The sequence below is a fragment of the Benincasa hispida genome, chromosome 5 (assembly GCF_027475165.1).
Source record: "Benincasa hispida cultivar pf3 chromosome 5, pf3_genome.v1.1, whole genome shotgun sequence".
Taxonomy (NCBI): Eukaryota; Viridiplantae; Streptophyta; class Magnoliopsida; order Cucurbitales; family Cucurbitaceae; genus Benincasa; species Benincasa hispida.
In genome coordinates, this window is record NC_143482.1 from 67,977,574 (window position 1) to 68,001,709 (window position 24,136).

Genomic DNA, 24,136 nt, shown 5'->3' on the forward strand with positions numbered 1-24,136 from the left:
ATTATTAATTATAAAATATTGACACATGTATATAAAAAATTGAGACATTTGGATTTTTATAGATATTAACATTTTAAATTATAAATAATTTTATTGACAAAATGAGTATAATTCAACATACATCAAATATATACTATCGAAATCGATGGTTCAATCTCTTAATTTTACATTTTTATAAAAGAAAAACATAAATTGTTTAAAGAAATATTTTCAAAAATAGAAAAATAAATGAAATTATTTACACAAAATAACAAAATATAATAATTTTAGACTTATATTAGTTTCTATCACTCATAGATATTAATAGACTTCTATCAATAATAATTTTCTATAATTGGTAGAGGTGGATAAATGTTTATTAGTGTCTATATATATATTAATTTTGTAATAGTTTTGACATTTTTTTTATTTATGAAATTCTCTCTAATTTTATTATAAAAAAAAAGAAAAGAAGGGAAAAAGGAAAGGGGGAAATGTTGTTTTTTCCTTTTTTTTTTTTATTATTATTTTTTTTTTATGGTAACACTGTTTTGTAGGCGTAGGCTTGCGCTCTCATACGTCGCTGTCAGTCATAAAGTTTTAAGGCAAAAGCACAAATCTCTCTCTCTCTCTCTCTTTCTCTTCGGGCGGGAAAACCATTATTATTATTATTAAACTATAAAAGTAACCAAAAAAAAAACAAAAAAGCTCTCACTCCTCTCTCTTAATTCTCTCATTTCTCTCCCTTTCACCATTACTTCTTCTCTCTCTCGCTTTCATATCTCTCTCCCACCGCCACAGAGGGGAAAAAAAAAAAAAGAAAAGAAAAGAAAAGAAAAGAAAACTCTTCACACCATACTTCATCATCTTCTTCTCTGTCCCCTCTCAATTTCACACCATTTCCCAATTTCAACCCCAACCCACTTCCCAATATTCAATTTTTCCACTTGGGTCGTCTCTCATGGCTGTTCCCACCTCCGCTTTCTCCATCCGGTAAGTCCCATGCTCCTCTTTCTTCTACCATACAGCAAGTGCTACACAATAGATGCTGCACCTAAATTTTTTCCTAATCTCTTATCTACTAAGCTATGTTTAAGAAAAGGTTCAAAATTAGAGTTCATTATACTTCTTTTTCTTCTTTTTGATAGAGAGTATGCTTTGAATAAGAGAAGCACGGATTTAACGAGAATTAGTTGGCCATTTAGCGAGAAAGTGAAGAAAGAAGTAGCAGAAGCTTTACTTCCACCAATGGATGTAAAGAAATTTCGTTGGTGGTCATCGGAAAGGGTAATTAGTGAAGAAGAAGAAGTAATTATAGAGAGAATTAAAATGCAAAAGATTTGTCCAGTTTGTGGGGTTTTTGTTGCAGCTACAGTAAACGCCGTGAATGCACATATTGATAGTTGTTTAAACTCTCAAATTACAAGTAAAGAAATTAGGAAAAAGTTGAAGGCGAAATCAAGAACCCCAAAAAAGAGATCAATTGCCGATATCTTCGCAGTGGCTCCGCCAGTAAAAACAATGATTATTGCTAACGATTGCTGTGATGAAGAAGAAGAAAAAAAAGCCGTTGGCAAACAAATTATTCGTCACAACAACAACAACAACAACCTCAAAACGACGTCCTTGGCGACAAGTCTTGTCTCCACAATCAAGACAATCAATACCACAACGGAACAAGAACAACCCTCAATTCTTCACAAGAAAAAGAAGAAGGTAAATATACAAATTTTTAATTAATTAATTTAAACGGTCCTACAATGAGGAAAAAACTGTAGGCTTGTGAGATTTTTTTTTATTTTTTTTTAATAGACTGCAAATATTCTCTTTATTGGGTTTTTTGTATTTGGTAGCTCTCCTTTCTCTTTCTGCTCATTATTACTGCTGGAAAAAGCTGGTGAAAAGACTGCATTACGTTGGAGAGAAAAAGAGAGGCAGTGAAAGAGAGAGAGAGAAAAATAGTACTTGTTTTTGTGTGATTAAGGGCGCGGAAATAGGCTGATTCACAATTGGAAAAAAAAAAGTCACTACAAGACGGGTTTGTATCGTTTGTGAAGGCTTCATTTGAAGGTGATTATATGTATGTATGCATATATGTGTGTATGTATTATAGTGCTCCAGCTGCAAGAGTACGGTCTTGCCAGTGAGTGACTTTATTTGGTGGAAGAGTTTTTGTCCTTTGTTTTAACAAATTTATCCTAGGTTAATGATGCTGTTTTTAATCCGTTTCCAATTGAACAAATCATTATTTCTTACTTGAGAAATGCTTTTGAATTTGTAGTAGTAGTAGAGACTAGTGTTCTCGATCGAACACGTTTAGGGTTTAAGGTTTATGGTTCATCTGTGGAATAAAATGTATGGGTTTGTTGAAGTGGGTTTTGTTTGACTATCATTTCCATTTTGAAGTACTTAGATTTTAACAACTTTTTGACCAAATTTGCTACCCACTAACATTTTTTTTTGCAACCCATTATCATATGGGAATAAATTTATAAGTTATGCTTGAGTTTTGCTTCAATGATCAAGTACTGAAGTTCAAAAGTTGAATCTAATTCTTTTCTCTTAAAAATCTTTATGAAATGAGAGTTTATAAGTCATTGTTTTGAAGAACAATGGAACATGAATGTCAATAGTTTTTTAGCTATTTTACGATGCATTTCTGCTATTAGTAGTAGGAGGGAATTGAAGACACAATGGAACGTTGTAGATGAGAGAAAGAGTTGAGAAGGCAATAATCTCTTTTAGGATATAGTGCATTTCATTATTTTGTTGTTAATTAATTTAAGGACCCTCCCAAATTTATGAGTAGTCTTTGTCTTTGTCCTCTAATAAATTGTCTTATTTGTTAATTATGCTTTTTGTCCTATTGTTTTTTAAGATTTAAGTTTTTGACCATTGAGAAAGGAAAGAATATATACTGAGGTGAAGATTGCTATAGATAGATGATATCATTATGCCAGCCTAAAATCCCATATGGTAATATCTATTATAACCAAATTAATGACAATATTTTCTCTATCATATAGCTACTAGACCAAAATTTATGATAGAATTTGAAATTTTATGTGTTCAAGATAGAGGGTTGAGGCGCTACAATAACCCACTATAATTTCTTCTTCTTGATCTTTTTTCCTCCTTTTGAAATAAATTTGATCACTTTATAATCCGGTACTAGCACATAGCCTCCTTAGCTAACCAGCTTTGGAGTTTAATTCTCTCTCTCTCTCAAAATGATGCATTATGTAATATAGGTTAGTTCAATGACAAAATATTAATCACATTGAACTGAAACATTTGGATATTTACACATTTAGTTTGGTTAGGTTTTGGAAAATCTCTTTAAGCAATAATATTTGGCTTGTTTCTTGTTTTCTTTTTGTTGTTGTTGTTCTTCTATTTTAGGAATTACATTGTGTAAAATCTACCACAGGTTACTATTTACCACAGACATGATAAAAATGACAAATACATCACATGCTGTACTAGTGTATAGCTAGTTTTGAAAAATGAGAATGAATGTTATTTGTGCAAAACTTTTTCTTCCTATTATGCTTATATATGATAAATATTCTTATTCTTAGAGATTAAAGTTGATTAACTTCTTTTTTCTTCTTACATTTCATGGAATAGATCTAGAAATATAACAAAATCATTTTCAAGTTTAGCATTGAAGCCATTAGCTTCCATGTCCACTGATTTGATGAGTTCCTTTGCTTTCTTTATAATGATGCTTTATAAACTAGTTTCACCATTTATTTTTGTGTAAGAAAACACACTTTTATTGGTTCACTTTTAACGACGTCAATCAACATTAAGTTGGGGCTTGTTTGGATTGAAACTTTCTAAATACTCAAGAACACTTTCTTAAGCACTTAAAAAGTCAATTCAAACAAGTGCTCTGATAGAATATGAAAGGAAAAAGCTTGTAATCTTTGTATTTACTTCTAAGATTTTAATTATAATTAGTTTCTGAAATTTTCTATTGGTTATAGGACTTTGGTCATGGACAACTTTGCAGGAAGGGAGAGATCAGAAATCATAAGGATGTTTCAACTCTTTGTAAGAAACCATGTTTTAAACGCTTGTGTAGACAAAAAAGGAAAAAACTAGTTAAAAAATCCAATGTAGTTGCCAAGCAACAGAGGCCAATGCCTCTACTTAGGAGCATTTTGAAGCATAGTGTAAAAGCAACTTCTGAGACAAACTTTTCATCCATCAATTTAAGAGGCAACAATAATCAAGTGTTCAACAATGGTGGTGGTCAAAAGTCCGATAGGCGCGTTAGCTTCTTGGATAAGGATGATGTTCTTGGTCTGAGCACTGAAGTCTTTTCTGATACCTTTGAACAAAATGTTGGCAATCCATTCCAAGCCTCAGAAGTAAGCACTAATTCAGGTGAAAGTAATAAAGAAGTTGCTCCAGTGGAGGCCAATTTAAACGACGATGTTTGCTTTAGCACCCAACACGAAGTTGATGGTCAACATGCGAAAGGAAAGATTCAGTTGCCTAATTTTCATAACCAGGTCAATGCTGAAAGTTGGGACAATGCGAAGCATTCAACTGAGAACTTGATATCGAAAAATCAGGATATTCCTCATGATCAAAATGATTTGCGTTTGTTTGATCATGTTTATGTAGATGGACTTCAGAAGCTGTCACCAGTACATTCTGCTATTCCTGCTCTATTAGCTGCACAAGAAGAAAGGCAATATGGCCATGTAAGAACTCAATGCGGTTTAAATTCCATCCGACAAGCTCATTCTCTCTATGGAAAATCAACTGATCATTTGATAAATCCTTTCAATAATGGAGTAGCTGCCTTAGGCTCAATTACAAGCAGAGTGCCTTCTTCTTCTTTAAGTGAAAATCCTGTTAGCAGATTTCTTAATCTGGCAGAATCTTCTATTAAAGACACTATATTTCCATTTTCGAATGGGGAGGAAAGCATGGTCTCCTACAAAGAGAAAGGCGTAAATGATGGATTTTTCTGCCTGCCACTGAACTCTAAGGGTGAATTGATACAGCTAAATTCAGGTTTGATCAATAGGTTTGATCAAATGAATGAAGCCAGTAACACAATAGCCTGTTCTAGCAGGATACCGGTCTGCAGTCTCGTCTTGCCAAGGAGCAGGGATTATTTCATAGATAACGAGAAGCTTCTTGTTGACACAGAACTTACAGGAAACCAGTTGACTTTATTTCCATTGCATAGTCATTTGCCAGAAAATCAAAATCGATATTTTCCAGCTGGATTCGACATCTCTGAGCCTGGAATAACTTCGGAAACAGCTGATATTAGACTGATGAATTCAGAAAGGGGAACTGAATCTGGAAGGTTTTTTCACCCAAACTTGATGGATTCTCCATATAACAGATGCAGGTACTATGGAAAGTTTCAGAACCAAAATGTAAGTACACAGTTTTATCCTGAAAATTCAAGTAGCATGTGTGCAAATCCCGGTCAACAAACAATGCGGTTGATGGGCAAAGATGTAGCTGTTGGTGGAAACCGGCAAGAAGTTCAAGAACCTGAGGTTATAAACTTTTGGAAGAACTCAACCTTAATTGGGAACTGCCTGACCAATCCTATCCAAGAGACTCACATGAGAAAAAGAAACTTTCTGCAAGATAGGGAGTTGCATCATCCGTCAAAAGGAGAAACCTTGTTTTATCATCCTGCAGGCTTTCATGGCAATCAAGTGGCACAAAGCAATTTCTTCGCAAATGCTTCACAAGTTAGGTACCCTCATCCACACCTCAATCGAAAAAGCAGTATTATGTATCAAAGACCTGACTCTGTCATCAACTTAAATGAAAGCTTCAACAATAACATCCATGCCTTTTCTCCCTCGTCAACCGACACATTTAATATGGCACAAAACTTTCAAGGACCCTTTATTTCGGGTCCGGAAACACTAAGGTTCGGTTCACAGCCATCAGCATTTTCTACTTCTCACCACACGTGTCCAAATAGATATGAAAATTCTTTTGAACTTGGCTTCAACCAGAATCTACATCCAGCAAAATTAGGAACTTTTAACTTCCCTTTCTTGCAGCCGGATGATGAAACTCATGTCCAGCTCCCTTGGTCTCACACTTCTAAGAGCCTTCCCCCGTGGATGTTACACGATCACCAACGGGAAGCACCACAAACCACAAATTCTAAACTTGCTGACTTAAATGGGTACTATTGTCCATGTATTCCTTTTGGCACAGATGTTCTCATTAACCCTTCTTCCATGCATCACCGGCTTGAAACTGCCTATCCTTGCAGCACAATGCCATATTCTCACTTACAGACGAAGAATCATATACCGGGTCCGACATCTTTTTTTCAACCAATGCCTGTTGCTCCACGAATACTTCAATCGCCAATTGCCAACGCAGGTCATGAAATTAGGTTGAGCTCTGAGGACAGATTGAAGTTCAACACTTTGAGTGTCAAGGACTTTGATTTTTCAAGTAAAACACTACTGGCTGGAGAGTTGGTTGATTCGAGGAAGCGTCAAAAGATCTCGAGTTTAGAAACGAACAATTCTGGTGTTGTGCCAGGATGGACAAGAGGAAAATTCAGTGATGATCACCTGGAATCAAACCCGGGGACAGTGAAGATCCATGCCAACTGGGACAAAGCTGTTAATTCAGCAGGAAATATCCCAAATATGACTCAAACTACTGATGGAGTAGTGATTTCTACCAAAAATAATGAAACTCCTAAGTTTGAATGTATGGCAAGATCAGGCCCCATCAAGTTAACAGCAGGAGCAAAACACATCCTGAAACCAAGTCAGAGTGTGGATATAGATAATACTAAGCCTACTTATTCAACAATTCCTTCTGCTGGATTAGTTCATAGTGTTAGCTTGGCAGGATCTCAGAAGAAGTCAACTAAAGTATACAGTTTTTAAAAGTAAGTATATTACTTATCCATGTTCTGTAATTCTTTGCTAAATCTACTTCTAATCCACTCATATATTATGCTGATACAATCAAGCAAATTAAATGATTTTATCTGCATAACAGGAAGGAACCTAGCTCTATTCCATGATGCAATCTTCTCACCTTTGTAACCACTGACATCAAGAGAGTTGTTGTAATTTCAAGATGACCCTGTCATTCACCGAGCGAGTTTTTCGGTACGCAGAGGCACGTTATCTTGAACGGAAACTAATCACACTACTGGAATATAGATCATGTTGCAACGAGTTTTGGTCTTGTTTTTTTACTGTAAGTTTTAGATCAAATCTCCACCACAATATCCTACGTAGGCAACAAAATTACACGAGCATTAAGATTCACTGTTTAAAAACGTCTTGTTTTATATAACTGTGTTCCACTAGTTCTTGTAATGAATGCCTGAGAACACTGTTATATTTATTTCCTTGAAGGCTAAGTTAATGTAGCTAACACTATATGTAATTACCATGATAATTCTCCAACAGTGTTTGATAATTGTGATATGGTGTTTGAATGTCCACTGGAGCCTCAAACTCATATAAAGTGAGCTTTCTGAAGTGAAAGATAATAATTACTTGATCCTGTACACTGTTGCAAAAATTTGAATTAATTGGAGGAGCCTTTTGGATAAACAAACCTAAATAATTTTTCTTTAGTTTTCAAAATTTGGCTTGGATTTGAAAACAGTCGTAAAATGTAAATAACAAAACAACCAAAGAAGTTTAAATAGTTATCAAATGGATCTTAAGTGTTGTTTCTTTTGGTAGATTACAAAAAAGAAGAAAACTCTATTATTTTGGCTTAAAAGTTTCACTATTGTACCGCTTTAGGGAGAAACAAATACCTTTTTTGTCTTGTGAGTTCCATAATAATTTGTATGTTGCTGCTTACTTAATTAGGCTAATATTTAATATTTTTGTTAAACAATCCATTCTTCTTCTTTTATCAATTATTCAGTGACTTCTCATCTATAGTGACATGTTTCCTGACCTCTCTAGATAGATATAGATATGTACAAACTGATATATAATATGAATATCCTAGTACCAACAATCAAAGTTTCAATATGTACATATGCATAAAGGAAAAGGATTGAAATTTATAGCGAATTTACAAAGTATATTAAGGGGGTTATAAGATCAATATTTTATACATATTTGTATGTGTATCATCTTGCATATATACATTATTGCAAATGCTCTAATTATTTTTGCTCCTCCTCTCATGTCGCCTTCTGCTTGTGTTGCCTCAGTTGCCTGCAAAAATTTGATCAATAATCATTTTTTCGGTCCAAAATATATAGAGAAAAGATCAAGAAACTAAAGAGAGTATATATGAACTATGTTTTATGTTTGATGTTACTTTGTAAACCAGCTTTGACAATCTTTTCTAAAGAATCAGCTCCATTTTTTTCAATGTAATCATCCACCAATTTCCAAGCACGAAAGACTTTCTTTTCTTTGCCTGCGTTCTCGTCCTCGTCCTCATCCTCCTCATCGTCTTCGTCTTTGTCTTTGCCATCATCGGTTTTGTCGTCATCCTTCTTCTTTACATCCTCTTCTTTTCCTTTCTTCTCCTCCTTCATGATATCAAATTCGGGTTTCTCTTCAATATTTTCAATCTTGATGTACTTCATTGCAATATTCTCAAAAACATAAGCTGCACCCTTGAAACTTGGCAGCACCAGCCACAAGCAAAACACCAACTTTATATAAGGCCAAAGTGGAATCCTACAGAATTAATTCAATTATATCAGTCGTTGAACGTATGGTATTGACACTTTTTAAAATAAAACTAAAGGTAAACCGCTATGACAAACCAAATACATTGAGGATCTATATTAGAAAAATGAGAGACCTCACACGATCTTTATAAGATATTACTATATGAGTACTTTTCCTATACCCCAATAAGTTTTGGGATACAAAACCCCATAATTAAAAAAAAAATGGTGAATCCAATATAAGACGCCATCTTGAAGAGCTATTTTGAGAATCATAGTAGTTACTTTTCTCGTTATCAATTGGTTTAAAATGAAACATCATATTTATCTAATATGGTATCAAAATTTATAGAACATAAACAAGTATTTGGTAATATATATATATATATATATATATATATATCGTGTTAAAAAATGAAGGTTCATCTCACAATTTTTATAAGATGCATGAGTTTAATCCTCTCGTAATCGATTGATTTGAGATGAATTCGACTCATGAAAAGGAGCAAAAATACGCTTAAAAATTGACATCTACAAATGCCATTTATTTTGAGTATTATATTATATTTGAAGTTACATACCATGAAATGATGGTGGCCAAATAAAGCTCGAATAGGGTAAGCAATGAAAGCAAAACCCAATATGTCAGCCATTGCTGATGTTCTCGAGATGAAGGTTTCTCCACTGCCATCTTCGATTCATACCTGTTTTCTTCCATGTGAGCAATTTAATAATAAAACAGAAATAAAAGAAAACTAGGGATGGAGCCAAAAATTGTTGTATGTTTGGCGAAAGAGGTCGTTTGATAATCAATTTAGTTTTTTAAAAATATTTCTTTCACTTATAAGTTTTTGTTTCTTTCGCTATAGTTTTTAAATCCAAATCAAGTTTTACAATTATAATGCTTCGTCTATTACTTTTTAATTTATTGCAGTTTCCGATCAATATATGGTATCATCTTTTCTAATAAAAGAATAGGAAAAAAAAAAAAAAAAAAAAAGAACAAATCATGTTCTGGGAAGCTATAAAATAAAGAATATGCATTCAAAGATTTCCATCTTTTAAACATATTATTTCAGTATTTCTGCGAAAATTAAAAAAAAAAAAAAACTACATAAATTTTAAAATAGAAAACTAAAATCGAAATGGTTAGAAACTACACCTAATTTTTTCAAATTTATTTTGATGTAACACTAATCTTATGTTAGTTTAACTGGTTAAGATATATATATATATATATTTAAACTAAAAAAGCAAATAAGAAAGAAAATATTTTTTTTTGGCTCTGCCCTATTGGAGAGAAAGAGAGAACAAGAGAGAGAAAGTAATACAGTGGATAGAGAAGCACAATAGCCGATCTGCAGGTAAAGTAGAACAAAAGAAAAATTAAATTAAGCAAATATTGTTAATAATTACTTAAACTTATAAATATATGTATAATGTTTATGAAACAAATATATATAAAAAAAAGAAAAAAAGAAAAATGATGGATGATGAAAGATACAAAAAAATGTGGGTACGTACCCGATTGCTGCATGCAAAAAGTGAACGGTGGCTCTTTGCAAAAACCCCATTTTGAAAATTAACCTTTATGAGCTAAAAAGGTAAAAAATTACTATTATATTTCAACTTATAATTATGAATTGATAGAAGGAAACTATAGAACAAAGGTGTAATTTATTGGGGGAAATGCAATGAAGGAAGGAAAAATGGAAATAAAATGGAGAATCCAAGAAAAGAATATTTGTAAATTTTGTTTTTGTCCTTACAAAAGTTAGCTCATATTTTTCTTCGCAATTCTCTCTTTCAACAAGAAATGTAAAATGAAGATATTGAAAATGGCAAGAAAAAGGTTGGAGAATATGATCCAAATCCCAACCCCATTTGTTACGTACAATGAGAGGTTTATTCAATCTTCAAACACACAAAGGTAGAGAATATATATTATATATTATTTAAACTAACCCATTTTGCTTCCATATTTTGTATAAGAAAAAACATACCCATTGGATGGGTTATAGTTTTTTTTGTTTTTGAATGACCATATCAAGTAACTTCTCATATTGTGTAGAGAAAAAATAAAAATAAAAATAAAGGGTTTAAATAATTTCTCTAGGAAATTTTCATAGTTAAAAAAATGTCAAACTATTTACAGAAATAGAAAAAAAAAACACTAGTAAACATTGATAGACTATTAATGTCTATCAGTTTTAGAAACTGATAGAAATCTATAGTCTATCAGTGTCCATCAATGATAGAAATCGATAGAAGTCTAAAATGACTAAAATTTGCTATTTTATTTAAATAGTTTAATTTATTTTTCTATTTTTGAAAATCTCCTTATATATAATTTAAGGATTCAACTAGAGTCAAGTTAATATGTAAAAGGATATCGTTATTTTAGCTACTAATTGGAATACCAAATCTAAGTTATTTTATAATTATAATACTTCGACAAAGTCTCTCAATAGGTTTAGATTTTTATTATTATCATCTTAAGTAATTAACAATTTAAATTAGAAAATCAATTTTTAAAAATAATTTTAGAGAGAAGAAATAATTATTTAAAAGATTTTTCTAGCCTAAATTGTCATATAATTGTTTAAATAATAATAAAATAATTTTAAGAATTTTTAAAAATTTATTCCTAAAAATTCAATTCAGACTGAAAAGATAATTTTAACGTGTGTGTATATACATGTGTAGTGTATTATCTTGTCTTGAATTGCTTTTTTAAGTAACAAATTATTCTTGTGGTACTATATTTTGTATAATTCAAAATGTGATTACATTCATTACAAATATGATTTTCTCCGTTAGTACTAGGTCATATTTTGAAGAATTTTGGTTAATCACTTAAAATTAATTTTGTTGGATAATCTACCTCTCAAGATTTTTATTTTTATTTTTTCTAAAAAGCTTTCAAATTAATAAGGCCAAATTTTGATAACTATTTATGCCCTATTTAGTAATAATTTGATTTTTGTTTACTTTTTAAAAAATTAAGTTTATAGACGCACATTCCAACTATAAATTTATTAGTTTGTTATCTACTTTTTACCAATATCTTAAAAAGTCAAGCCAAAATTTGGAAACTAAAAAAAATAGTTACAAATTTGTTTTTGTTTTTGGAATTTTTCTAATAACTCTTGCAATTAAGAAAATTGCAAACTATACTAAAAAATTGAGAGGAATTAGACTTAAGTTTAAAAAATAAAAAACGAAAAACGAAATGGTAACCAAACGGGGCCTTAGCTTTTGATTTCTGGTTTTTAAAAATTAAGTCTTTTTTCTCACAATTTCCTACAATAATTTTCATCATTGTTAAGTAAAAGTTTTGAATTCTTAGTAAAATTCCAAATTCAAAAAGATTATTTCTAAAACTTATTTCGTTAGTTTTTAAAACTTGATTTCAAATTAGTATGAAATATAACAACAACAAATTTAGAGTTCGAAAGAGTATTTTTATATTTAATTGTAAAAATAAAAAATAAAAAATAAATGATTATCAATCGGTCTAAACTTTTTCTATTTAGTAAGGTTGGTTAAAGATTATCTAAAGTTATAAAAAACCCACTAATTAAATTATTAATTTTTTTTAAAGTGCTTATAGAAAAATTGATTTAGTTAAAAAAGAATATATTCTTTGAAGTTATTCAGCATGAAATTTTTAACTCAGAACTTTCATAACAAAATATTCAAGAGGTATTTTCAATTTTATTTATCACAAATTCAAATCATTTCCCTGATTTTTTTTACCAGTCATTTTTCTTATTAAAGCTTCGTTTGAGTTTGCTTCAACTTTTAAAATAATTGGTAGTCATGCTTCTAGAAAAATCAGTTGTGAATAAAAGTAAAAGAATATTTGGTAAATTTTAATTTTAAATTAAAAAAATAATTAAGGTGTTTAGTAAATTAATACTAAATTAGTGTAATTTAGTTATATAATTATTTGAAAATATATATGATTTGAATTCCAACCATTTCTGTTTAATCAAAAAAAATTTTACGAGATAATTTTTTGTTTTTAAAATAATAATTGTTATAAGAATTCAAACGAATTAAAATTTGGAATAAATGTAAGAAAATAAATTAATGAAATGAAAAATTGAGATTGGTAAGAGAAGATACCAATTGTTTAGGAAAGATAAAATCTAAAAGCTCTATCAAATAAATTTTACACGTTAGAACAATTTAAAATCGATTATAATAGATTAATAAATAAGTTGTTTTACCAAATAACCTAAACAGTTAAAATTCTCCTAAAATAGCTTTTAAGGTTTCAAAAATAATCTCAAACTGACGTTTAAGTCTCATAATTTCACTAATAAATTTGATAAGTATTCATCCTCTGGATTTATTTAGCTCAAAAGAAGGTCAATAAAGAATAGAAGGGCTTTAAACCTTTTATTTCAAAGGGTATGTGTATATATATATTTGAAAATCAAAGGAAATTGTATTTGATGCTTGCTAAGAGCTTATATGTTGGTTAAAGATAAAGAGTTATAATTATCAGATTTTAGAGTCGATCATTATGATTATTATTTAACCTTAAACTTGTTATAGACAACCAAGTCAGTAGTTCAGTCAGCATTCCACATACACAGAGGACACCTCTAAGTCGGCTGCACCATGCCAAATCACCCCTTTTCTAGAAGACATTGGTTAGAAGGAATATTTTCATTCAACCAATCACATTACATCTGTATTGAAATTATTTTATTCATTTTTACATTCTTCTTCTCCAACGGCTATATAAGCCTTGTACCATTCACCATACAATATACAGTGAAAATATACGTAGACATATTCAATCCCAACGGTTTCTCTCTCCTTTCTGTTTTCTTACTTGGTATCAGAGCCATCAATGGCCAACGCCTTCTCCACCGGTTCGTCTTCTTCATCCACCACCTTCAGCAATCCACCATTAAACCAGCTGTTGAACCAAATTACTACAATCAAACTTGACCGGAGCAATTATCTGCTATGGAAAACATTGGCACTACCAATCCTAAGAAGCTACAAGCTGAAAGGCCATCTCAAAGGTGAAAAACCCTATCCCTCAAAGTTCATCACTACAACAGTTGAAGAATCAGGTCTCCTTCAAGGTGGAGACATCACCAAAAGCTGCTGAACCAAATTACTACTATCAAATTTGACCGAAGCAACTATCTGCTATGAAAAACATTGGCACTACCAATCCTAAGAAGCTACAAGTTGGAAGGCCATTTCACAGGTGAAAAACCCTATCCCTTAAAGTTCATCACTATAACAGCCTCCTTCAAGGTGGAGACATCACCGAAAGTACTGACGAAGCCTCATCAAGCTCCGATCGTTCTAGAACAATCAATCCTCTGTTCGAACAATGGGTCACGACAAACCTTCTGCTCCTCGGATGGCTGTACAATTCGATGACCCCTGAAGTGGCTTTACAACTGATGGGCTTCAACAATGCGACTTATGGGAAGCCACTCAAGATCTCTTTAGTGTTCAGTTGAGAGTAGAGGAGGACTTCCTTCGTCACATCTTCCAGAAGAAAAAGAAAGGTAACTAAAAAAATGGAGGATTACTTGCGTATTATGAAAACTAACGCAGATAACTTAGGACAAGTCCGTAGCCTTGTACCTAGACGCTCACTAATTTCTCAGGTCCTTCTCGGCTTGGAAGAAGTTTATAACCCGGTGATTGCAGTCATACAAGGCAAACCAGACATTTCATGGTTGGATATGCAGTCTGAGCTCCTCATTTTTGAAAAACGTCTGGAACATCAAAACTTTCAAAGAAACCTAGGCAACATTGTATCTTCTGTGAACGTAGCCCAGAGTCGTAATCCCAACGATGCTAGACAAATGAACAACTATCACCAGCCAAACTTTCGCCCTCAGTTTAATCAGCAATGAGGAAGAGGAAATGGTAATGCTAACTTCGGTCGAGAACGAGGTCGTGGACATGGAAACAAACCCATATGCCAAGTTTATGGTAAGTATGGACATTCAGCCCTCGTCTGCTACAATCGGTTCAACAAAGAGTTTGCTGGCATTTTTTGGCAAAATAGAGGTGGACAGAACACAAACACTGGAAACAATACCGGATCCAATCCCGCTGCCATTGTAGCAACTCAAAATTTGAACCCCTTTGCTGGACCTGAGACTGCTGTGGATCCAAATTAGTATGTGGATAGTGGAGCCACAAATCATGTTACAACCGACTATGCCAATTTAAACAACCTAGGTGAATACTCAGGTAATGAAAATGTTATTGTTGGAAATGGTAACAAACTACAAATCGCTTATATTGGTAACACCTCTTTGTCTGATGGAAACAACACTGTACTGCTTGAAAATGTGTTTGTGTGTGCCTGAAATTACAAATAATTTAGTGAATGTGTCAAAATTAGCTCAAGATAACATCTACTTTGAGTTTCATGATGCTCATTGCTTTGTTAAGGACAAGGGTACGGGTCGAACTCTTCTGAAAGGAAATCTTAAGGATGGGCTATATCATCTGGATCAAGTAGCTGTGAAGATGAATGAAAAGTTGAATCACAGTTGCCCTGAACACAGAAGGCTTATGGACAAAAATAAAAACACCCCTGCATTGATATTGTCTGGAAAAATAGCAAGCATTAATGTAGCAGTATCCAAAGCTCTCTGGCATAGACGTTTAGGACATTCTTCACAAAAAAATTTAAATTCTGTTACTAGTGATTGTAATCTGCCTATTAAACATAATGAAGAATCTCTGTTTTGTGAATCCTGTCTAATGGGCAAAGCTTATAATCTACTTTTTCCTACGTCTGAAAGGCATGCAACTAAACCCTTTGATTTGATCCACTCTGACTTATGGGGACCAGCCCCGGTTGTTTCCTCAGACGATCACCGATATTACATTTTATTCATTGATGATTTTAGCAGATATACTTGGATCTACCCTTTAAAACAAAAGAGCGGTGCCATTGAAGCTTTTTAGCATTTTCTTGCCTATGTTCAGAATCAGTTTAAAAAAATGATAAAAATGCTTCAGTCTGATAACGGAGGTGAATATGTTAAGATCCATCATTTATGTAATTCAAAGGGTATTATAACCAGACTGTTGTGCCCCTACATCTCTGCTCAAAATGGTCGAGCAAAAAGAAAACACCGACATGTAGTAGAAGCTGGTCTCACTTTGCTAGCCCAAGCCAAGTTGCCATTGAGTTTTTGGTGGGATGCTTTCCTCACAGCCACGATGCTCATAAATGGATTGCCCACAGAGGTACTACAAGGTAAATCCCCTGTCTCTGTTCTTTTCAACAAGAAACTAAACTTTTCAGAGCTTAAAGTTTTTGGCTGTGCCTATTTTCCATATCTTCGCCCCTTTCAGCCCAACAAGTTCAATTTTCACTCTGAAAAATATGTATATTTGGGTCCTAGTCCACTACATAAAGGCTTCAAATGCCTGACCAAAGTCGGCCGTGTCATTATCTCTCGACATGTATCCTTTAATGAGGATGAGTTTCCTTTCACCCAACTATCTTAAGAAAATCTCAAACACCAGCACATACCCTCACCCGACCTCACCCTACCTATCCTTCCACTTTGGACCACCTTAAACATTCCAAATCCTTGCCCACAGAACGACCTTATACCTGATCATTTACCTCAACCCTATCGCTCACAAAATCTGTCTTCACCTGATCGTCTACTTCAAGCCAATTGCTTACCAAATTCATCTCTAAACGATTGCTCCCCTAATGCCTATCGCTTACCAAATTCACCACCCAATTACTCACCCTACTCTTATCGCTTACCTACTCACCTCCAACCCACCCCTGACTCCAAAAATTCCCTCAGCCCTACCAACTCCAATGACAACTCCTTATCTCCTGCACCTCAGGTTTCTTCTACCCGGCCATCCAACCCTACCTTTCATCCTCACCTCGACTCGTCCTCTCAACTTAACAGACAGAATCCCTTACCAACTTGACCTCTTCCTTACCCATTCATCTCATGATAACCCGAGGAAAAGCTGATATTTTTAAATCGAAAGTCCTCACTACTTCCTCCCTAGTCGATTGGTCTGTAACAGAACCCACACGGATCCAAGACACCATTGCTTCTCCTCTTTGGAAGAAAGCCATGGACGCCAAATATGCTGCTCAACTGCGGAATCATATTTGGTATCTTGTGCTTCCCACCCCTAAGGCTGAGATGAATATTGTGGGACACAAATGGATATTTAGAATCAAGCGAAATTCTGATGGTTCAGCACAACGCTATAAAGCGAGGTTTGTAGCAAAAGAGTTTCACCAAAGCCCGGGCATCAACTTCTTTGAAACTTTCAGTCCGGTTGTAAAGCCATTGATTGTCGAGTTATGCTCAGCATTGTTGCTTCTCACGGGTGGAGCCTTAGGCAACTCGACTTTGACAATGCCTTCTTGAATGACACTCTAGAAGAAAGCATATACATGACACAACCCTCTGGTTACATAAACCAGTCCTGTCCACACTATGTCTGCAAGTTTGACAAAGCGCTCTATGGATTAAAATAGGCTCCAAGGGCCTGGAATGCAGCCTTAACAAGGAACTTCTTCGATGGGGCTTCATTAACTCCAGGTCAGATCCATTCTTGTTCATTTATAACAAATAATCCTCTGTTATTTTTCTCTGAGTGTATATTGACGATGTAATCATCACTGGCATTGATCCTCCGACCATCAGTCAACTTATTTGGTCACTCGAAAAATCCTTTTCTTTAAAAGATTTGGGACAACTCACATACTTTCTTGGTTTTCAAGTGCACTACCTTGATTCCAGTCTTATCATCAATCAAGCGAAATATGTGGATGATATCCTCCAAAGATTACAACTTACAAATCTTAAACCTACCCCATCCCCCAGTGTGCTTGGCAAACACTTATCCATTGGTGATGGTACTCCTCTCGATGATCCCTTTGTCTATAGAAGCACAGTTGGTGCACTACAGTACCTCACAACAACGAGACCCGACATTGCATACGTCGTTAATCACTTAAGCAAATTTCTTCAAAGACCAATTGACATTCACTGGTAGGCTGTCAAATGTGTTCTTCGGTATATCAGTGCAACCAAACACTTCGGACTATTGTTCCAACCCAACTCCGACCTATCAATCTCTGCATACTTTGATGCCGATTGGGCATCCAACATCGACGACCGAAAATCAGTGGCAGCATACTGTGTATTTATTGGCAATAATCTCGTTTCTTGGTCCTCCAAGAAGCAAATGGCTGTAGTTCGATCGAGTACTAAGTCTGAATACTGGGCTTTAGCATACACTGCCTCTAAAGTTATTTGGCTTAATTAATTGATGTCGGAGCTTGGGATGTTATCCTCTGTAAAACCTATCATCTGGTGTGATAACTTAAACGTCGGTGCGATTGCCACCAATCCGGTCTTTCATGCTAGAATTAAATACATAGAGATTGATGCTCATTTTGTAAGAGATCATGTTCTTCGGGGTTCCTTGGAGGTTCGACATGTTCCTTTGTCCAACCAGCTAGCCGACTGCCTTACAAAACTGCTCACACACTCTCATTTCCAGTCTCTTCGATCCAAACTCGGCGTACTTGATGTACCCTCTCGTTTGAGGGGGATGTTAGAGACAACCAAGTCAGCAGCTCAGTCAACATTCCACATACACAAAGGACACCTCCAAGTCAGCTGCATCATTGCCAAATCACCCCTCTTCTAGAAGACTAATTGGTTAGAAGGAATATTTTCATTCAACCAATCACATGTATACATCTGTATTGAAATTATTTTATTCATTTTTACATTATTCTTCTCCAACGGCTATATAAGCCTTGTACCATTCACCATACAATATACAGTGAAAATATATATAGGCATATTCAATCCTAACGATTTCTCTCTCTTTTTTGTTTTCTTACTAAACTTGCATTAGTTTCTCTCTCCTTTCTGTTTTCTTACTAAACTTGCGTTTCTTAAAAAGGGGGTATATTGTTTTATAAACATTAGGACTTAATGGTGAGAATGACTAAATTGATAAATTGTCTAAACATCATGATTTAACTTTTTTTTTTCTTTTTCTAGAAAAAAATATTAATTTATACTCTAAACTATAAAGATAGTAATAATTAAAGTCATAAACGATATCAATTTAAACTCTTATTTTTTTAAAGCGTATTAATTTATACCCTCCATCACATTTTGTTAATAAACATCATTTGAGATTTATAATTTTATCAATTAAATCTCAAAACTTTCATACAAACAAATTAATTTAGATTTTCAATTAAAATTTTCTTTAAAACTTGTCAATGCATCAATTTCAATTGTTCATTTATTAATCCAACATTTCAAGAAGTGATATGTACTTATAAAAATTTATGCATAGATAATTTTAAAAATAATTTTAATAAATTAAAGAGCCTAAATTGATTTATTTATGATAATTGATGTAATTAAACACTAAAATGATATTTTTCAAACATATGAAAGGTATAAATTGATAAGAAAAAACCATGATTTAAATTGATATCGTTCAATTTTAATTGATATAACCTTTAAGGTTTAGCGTAATTAAAGAAAACCATGAGGTTTTAGGGTATAAATTGATTTTTCCTAAAATGTGCTGAAACGGCAAGGGTATAATTGTACTTTTTGTAATATTGCTTCGTTACTCTGCCCTCCATTGCGCGCGTTCTCTCTTCGCTTCACAATCAATCGCTTCCCTTGTCGATGTTGTACGGTACACACCGCTACTTTTCCCTCTCTTCCTCCTCACTCTCCCATTTTCTCGCCGGCAAATCATACTGACCGCCGTTACTCCTCCGTCGCCGGAAAGCTTTGCCCAGTCCAGTCGAGCCTATCCATTCACTGTATGTTCCGAAACTTTCTTCTCAATTTTCTCTCGCTCCGTTTCTTCTCCTTCAGATTGATTATTCTTTAAAAATTGGTTTTTTAAAACTTGATGGAGCGGAACCCTAACTCTTGCTCCGGGTCCGACTCGGAGTGTTGTCCATTATTTGTATCTCTATCCGAGATCCATAGGTTTTGAATCGGTCTTGTCGACCCGCTCAGTTTTTGATATATTCGGGTCGGATAGGTTGCGGGTCCCGGCGGGAAATCTCCATTACAGATCCGGTGAGCCTGTATTGCACTTTTCCTCGTAAAATTGACTCCAATGAAGGACCGACCCGCTAGTCCTGGGGTATATTTATCACTTCTGGGTCTTGTTTCAGACCCGTCGAATGACCATAGATTCCCATATTGTAGTCGCTCTCTTGTTAATATGAACATATCAATTTATCCTCGTGAAATTTATAATAATTCATGGATGTTTTGCATGTTGAGTTTGATCATGGTCTGTGAATTCCCGATGGAATAGTTTGTTGGTAACTGTTATCTCTGTGAATGTCATGAAGTTTTCTCTTCTTAAAGATAGTGACTTTCTTTACTTTTACCTAGGGATAGTGGGATTTCATTATTATTGTTCAAGGTCCTGCGTATCTGTTAGAAAAAGAGAAATTTGGTGAGAAACGTTATAGAACTGTCTTCATTCCTTCTCTTTTCTGTAATCTCTTTTGGTTTTGTACGCTACAGTTGAGATGTTTAAAAGTGTCATCCTAACTTCTAGCTTTTATGGTGTTTGAGATATTCTGGGATTGGATAGGTCTACTTTTGTTGTTTCGCTTTCAGCATGAACATGTTTATTTTCAGTTAGTCAAGATTGAAACAAATTATATCATATATAGTCTTGATCTTTTCAAATTTTTTAATCGAGAACCCCCCCTGCTAATTATATGCGTTTAACATGCAGCTTTTGGTGGAAAGTCAGGCTGATGAAATGGATATGTCGGAGGCAGTTATAGTAAAATCTAGCAGATTGAAATCCGTTGTGTGGAACGATTTTGATAGAATAAAAAAGGGTGATACCTTTGTTGCTGTATGTAGGCATTGTAAGAAGAAACTCAGTGGATCAAGTACCAGTGGGACTTCTCATTTGAGGAATCACTTAATTCGGTGTCAGAGAAGATCGAATCATGGTATATCTCAATTTATTACATCTAGGGAAAAGAAAAAAGAAGCAACACTGGCTATCACTAATTATATTGATCAGGGGCAGAAAAAAGATGATGTTCTGAATCTTGTTAATATTAGATTTGATCCAGAGCAAGTGAAAGATGAAACAAATAATACCTTGAGTTACAATTTTGATCAGCGACGAAGTCGATTTGATCTTGCACGTATGATCATCTTGCATGGTTATCCATTGGCCATGGTCGAGCATGTTGGGTTCAGAGTATTTGTTAAAAATCTGCATCCCTTGTTTGAACTTGTAACCTGCAATAGAGTTGAGACTGATTGTTTGGAGATATATGTCAAAGAGAAGCAAAAAGTGAACGAGTTATTGGATAAATTGCCTGGAAAAATCAGTCTCAGTGCTGATATGTGGAGTGCCACAGATCATTTGGAATCATCATACCTGTGTCTCACAGCCCACTACATTGACGAGTCCTGGCAGTTAAATAAGAAGGTTTTAAATTTCATGTTTGTTGATCCTTCTCACACTGAAGATTTACATGCAGAAACTATCATGACTTGTCTGATGGATTGGGATATCGATAGGAAGTTATTTTCAATGACATTTGATTGTTCCTCTACCAGTGATTATATCTCATTACAAATCAGAGACAGACTATCAGAGAATAGGTTTCTTTATTGTAATGGTCAATTATTTGATGTCAGCTGTGCAGTAGATCTTCTCAATTTGATGGCTCAAGATGCTTTGGAAGCATTATGCAGCATTCTCCCCAAAATTCGCGATAGTATTCAATATATCAAACAGTCTCGAGAAGTGCAAGCTAAGTTTAACGAGATGGCCGAACAAGTTAAAGTTCAGAGCCAAAAAGTTCTGTCTTTGGACAATCCATCTCAGTGGAACTCAACGTATGCGATGCTTGGAGCAGCTATAGAATATCGAGAAGCGTTTTCCATTTTGCGGGAAAGTGATCTTGGCTACATAGCATGCCCAACTGAAGAAGAATGGGGTAGGATTTGTACGATTACTGGCTATCTGAAGTCTCTTTTTGAAGTGACTAATGTTTTAACGAAGACCAACTTTCCAACTGCGAATATCTTTTTCCCCGAGCTTTGTGATGTACACTTGCAGTTGATGGAATGGTCTAAGAATTCAGATGACTATATCAAGGCTTTGGCATTCAAGATGCGAACCAAGTTTGAAGAATATTGGGATAAATCTGGATTAGCTCTAGCAGTTTCTGCCATGTTAGATCCTCGGTTCAAAATGAAACTAGTAGAGTACTATTATCCACAAATATATGGAGCCGTTGCTCTACAGAGGATTGATGATGTTCTGAACTGTGTAAAGGCGCTTTACAACGAACATTCAATCTGCTCCCCGTTAGCTTCGATTGATCAAGGTCTTGGTTGGCAAGTTGGTAGTAGTTCTGGCTCTTTGCCTGGTTCTGGGAAGGATGCAAGGGACAGACTAATGGGTTTTGACAAATTTCTTCATGAATCTTCCCAGAGTGAAGGCAGTAAGTCAGACTTGGACAAGTACCTTGAGGAACCTTTGTTTCCTCGTAATGTTGATTTCAATGTGTTGAACTGGTGGAAAGTTCATACTCCTAGATATCCAATTTTGTCAATGATGGCTCGTAATGTGTTGGGAATTCCCATGTCAAAAGTTGCATCAGATTCTGCATTCAAAACTGGAAGAAAAGTGCTTGATCGAGATTGGAGTTCACTGAAACCAGCTACAATTGAAGCATTAGTATGTTCACAGGATTGGATAAGGAGCGAGTTAGAGAGCTAATTCCGCCGCATTATAAGCCTGTCAATAGTTATTCATTTTTGTCAATCTTCCCTTGACTATTTCCTTTGTTTCATCATCTTTGTACTTCACTAGTAGCCATGGCCTCGTATGTTTATTTAACTGGTGATTCTTTTTTGCAGCTTTGAATCGGATAAATTATACTTTTGGTCCTAACGTTGTATCACATGTGAGATGCGTAACACTTCCATTCTAAGTTGTAATTTTCCATATGTTCATTGTTCATTGTTCATTATATCTTCAATTAACTGTAATATATAGGGGAATGAATTGCATATTTTTAGCCTTGGCTAAATAAAATGATTTCAATGACAAACTTTTCATTACTCCCAATTGAATCTTGTAACTTTGATTAAATTGATTGAGATTGCTATGACATATGGGGATTTTCCTGATAAAATAGGTCACATTTTTAATATTGTTTATTAATGTCTACATTTCTATTTGATCATAATTTTCTAACTCATCTTTAGTCTTAAGACTTTTCATTACTCCCAATTGAATCGTGTAACTTAGATAAATTGATTGAGATTGCTACGATTAATGGGGATTTTCCTAATAAAATAGGTCACATTTTAAATATATATATATATATCTACATTTCTATTTGAATTTTCTAACTCATCTTTAGTCCATCTTAAAAATTAGTTGACAATGAGATGCACAATTTATGTATGTATTAAATATTGTGATGTTTTTTCATCTTTTCAATGTGAAATTTTTAACCTATCTTCGTAAGATGGTACATGTTTGACAATTGGATTTTAGTCTTTCTAATATTTCATTATGCATTAACGGTTTCAGAATAGAACCCTAATGAAGAGTCTAATTTGATTCAATTATGAAAATTTAGTTTTTTTTTTTGCTTGGGCAAACTATCTTTTTAGTCCATGAGTTTTGAAAAATAGATGCATTTGGTCATCGAGTTTTCAAAACATACTTTGTCAATCCCTTACTTTTTAGAATAGGTACATTTAGTCCTTGAGTTTTCAAAATATACCTTTTAGTCCACAAGTTTTTAAGAATAGGTTAAAAAGACTATGAACTATTTTTTATTCACTTTATATAATTATTTGAAATTTTGAATTAAAAAGAATATGTTTAAAAAATAACTTTAGAGAGAAGAGGTAATCTTCAAAAAATTAAATTTTTTATTAAAAAAAAATAATTAATGCAGTGACTTTTTAAACCCACTTATAAAAATTTAGGAACTAAAAAAGTATATTTTGAAAACTTAGGAACCAAATTAACCTATTCTAAAAGATTCGAGGACTAAAAAGGTATATTATGAAAACTCAAGAACAAAAAATGCACATATCATTCAAAACTCGAGGATTAAAAATGCAGTTTTTCTTTTTTTTCTCTCTTTTTAGTAAAAGTATTGGATTGCTAAAAAGAGCATTAGACCTCACAGCGTGAGGTCAAGGCACAAACAAAATAACTCCAAAAAAGCCGAAAATGAACAATGATCCAAACGAACACATACACACATATGCACACACACATGCGCGTGCGTGTGCATGAGGAAAGTGATTTTCATTTTGAAATGGGGATTATTATATATCCAATCCCTTTTCAAAACTCATTTTCATAAATGTCCAAACTTTTGGATATTTTCATATATAAGATTTAATAGCC

The 24,136-nt window shown here is 33.8% G+C and overlaps 3 protein-coding genes across 7 annotated transcripts; 2 read left to right on the forward strand and 1 right to left on the reverse strand.

Moving 5' to 3' along the window:
* Positions 1-692: 692 nt before the first annotated feature.
* LOC120078436 (uncharacterized) lies at positions 693-7,454 on the forward strand. Its single transcript, XM_039032711.2, has 4 exons — positions 693-972; positions 1,128-1,695; positions 3,972-6,889; positions 7,003-7,454. Exons 1-3 carry the CDS (start codon positions 941-943, stop codon positions 6,885-6,887), a joined length of 3,516 nt encoding a protein of 1,171 aa, XP_038888639.1. The 5' UTR covers positions 693-940; the 3' UTR covers positions 6,888-6,889; positions 7,003-7,454.
* Positions 7,455-7,961: 507 nt separating this feature from the next.
* LOC120078289 (HVA22-like protein f) lies at positions 7,962-10,457 on the reverse strand. The gene is made up of 5 exons (XM_039032522.2): positions 10,184-10,457; positions 9,991-10,017; positions 9,241-9,363; positions 8,299-8,666; positions 7,962-8,192 (listed from the first exon to the last, which is right to left on the reverse strand). Exons 1-5 carry the CDS (start codon positions 10,231-10,233, stop codon positions 8,185-8,187), a joined length of 576 nt encoding a protein of 191 aa, XP_038888450.1. The 5' UTR covers positions 10,234-10,457; the 3' UTR covers positions 7,962-8,184.
* Positions 10,458-19,277: 8,820 nt separating this feature from the next.
* LOC120078428 (zinc finger BED domain-containing protein RICESLEEPER 1-like) lies at positions 19,278-22,710 on the forward strand. Of its 5 annotated transcripts, XM_039032703.2 has the most exons (3): positions 19,281-19,520; positions 19,655-19,785; positions 20,462-22,710. In XM_039032703.2, the coding sequence occupies exon 3, from the start codon at positions 20,489-20,491 to the stop codon at positions 22,478-22,480; it is 1,992 nt and encodes a 663-aa protein (XP_038888631.1). In that variant the 5' UTR covers positions 19,281-19,520; positions 19,655-19,785; positions 20,462-20,488; the 3' UTR covers positions 22,481-22,710. The 5 variants fall into 5 exon arrangements, with proteins under 5 accessions (XP_090169556.1, XP_038888631.1, XP_090169557.1 ...); XM_090313430.1 differs by lacking the exon at positions 19,655-19,785 and having other exon boundaries at positions 19,278-19,520; XM_090313431.1 differs by lacking the exon at positions 19,281-19,520 and having other exon boundaries at positions 19,646-19,785.
* The last annotated feature ends 1,426 nt before the right edge of the window (positions 22,711-24,136 follow it).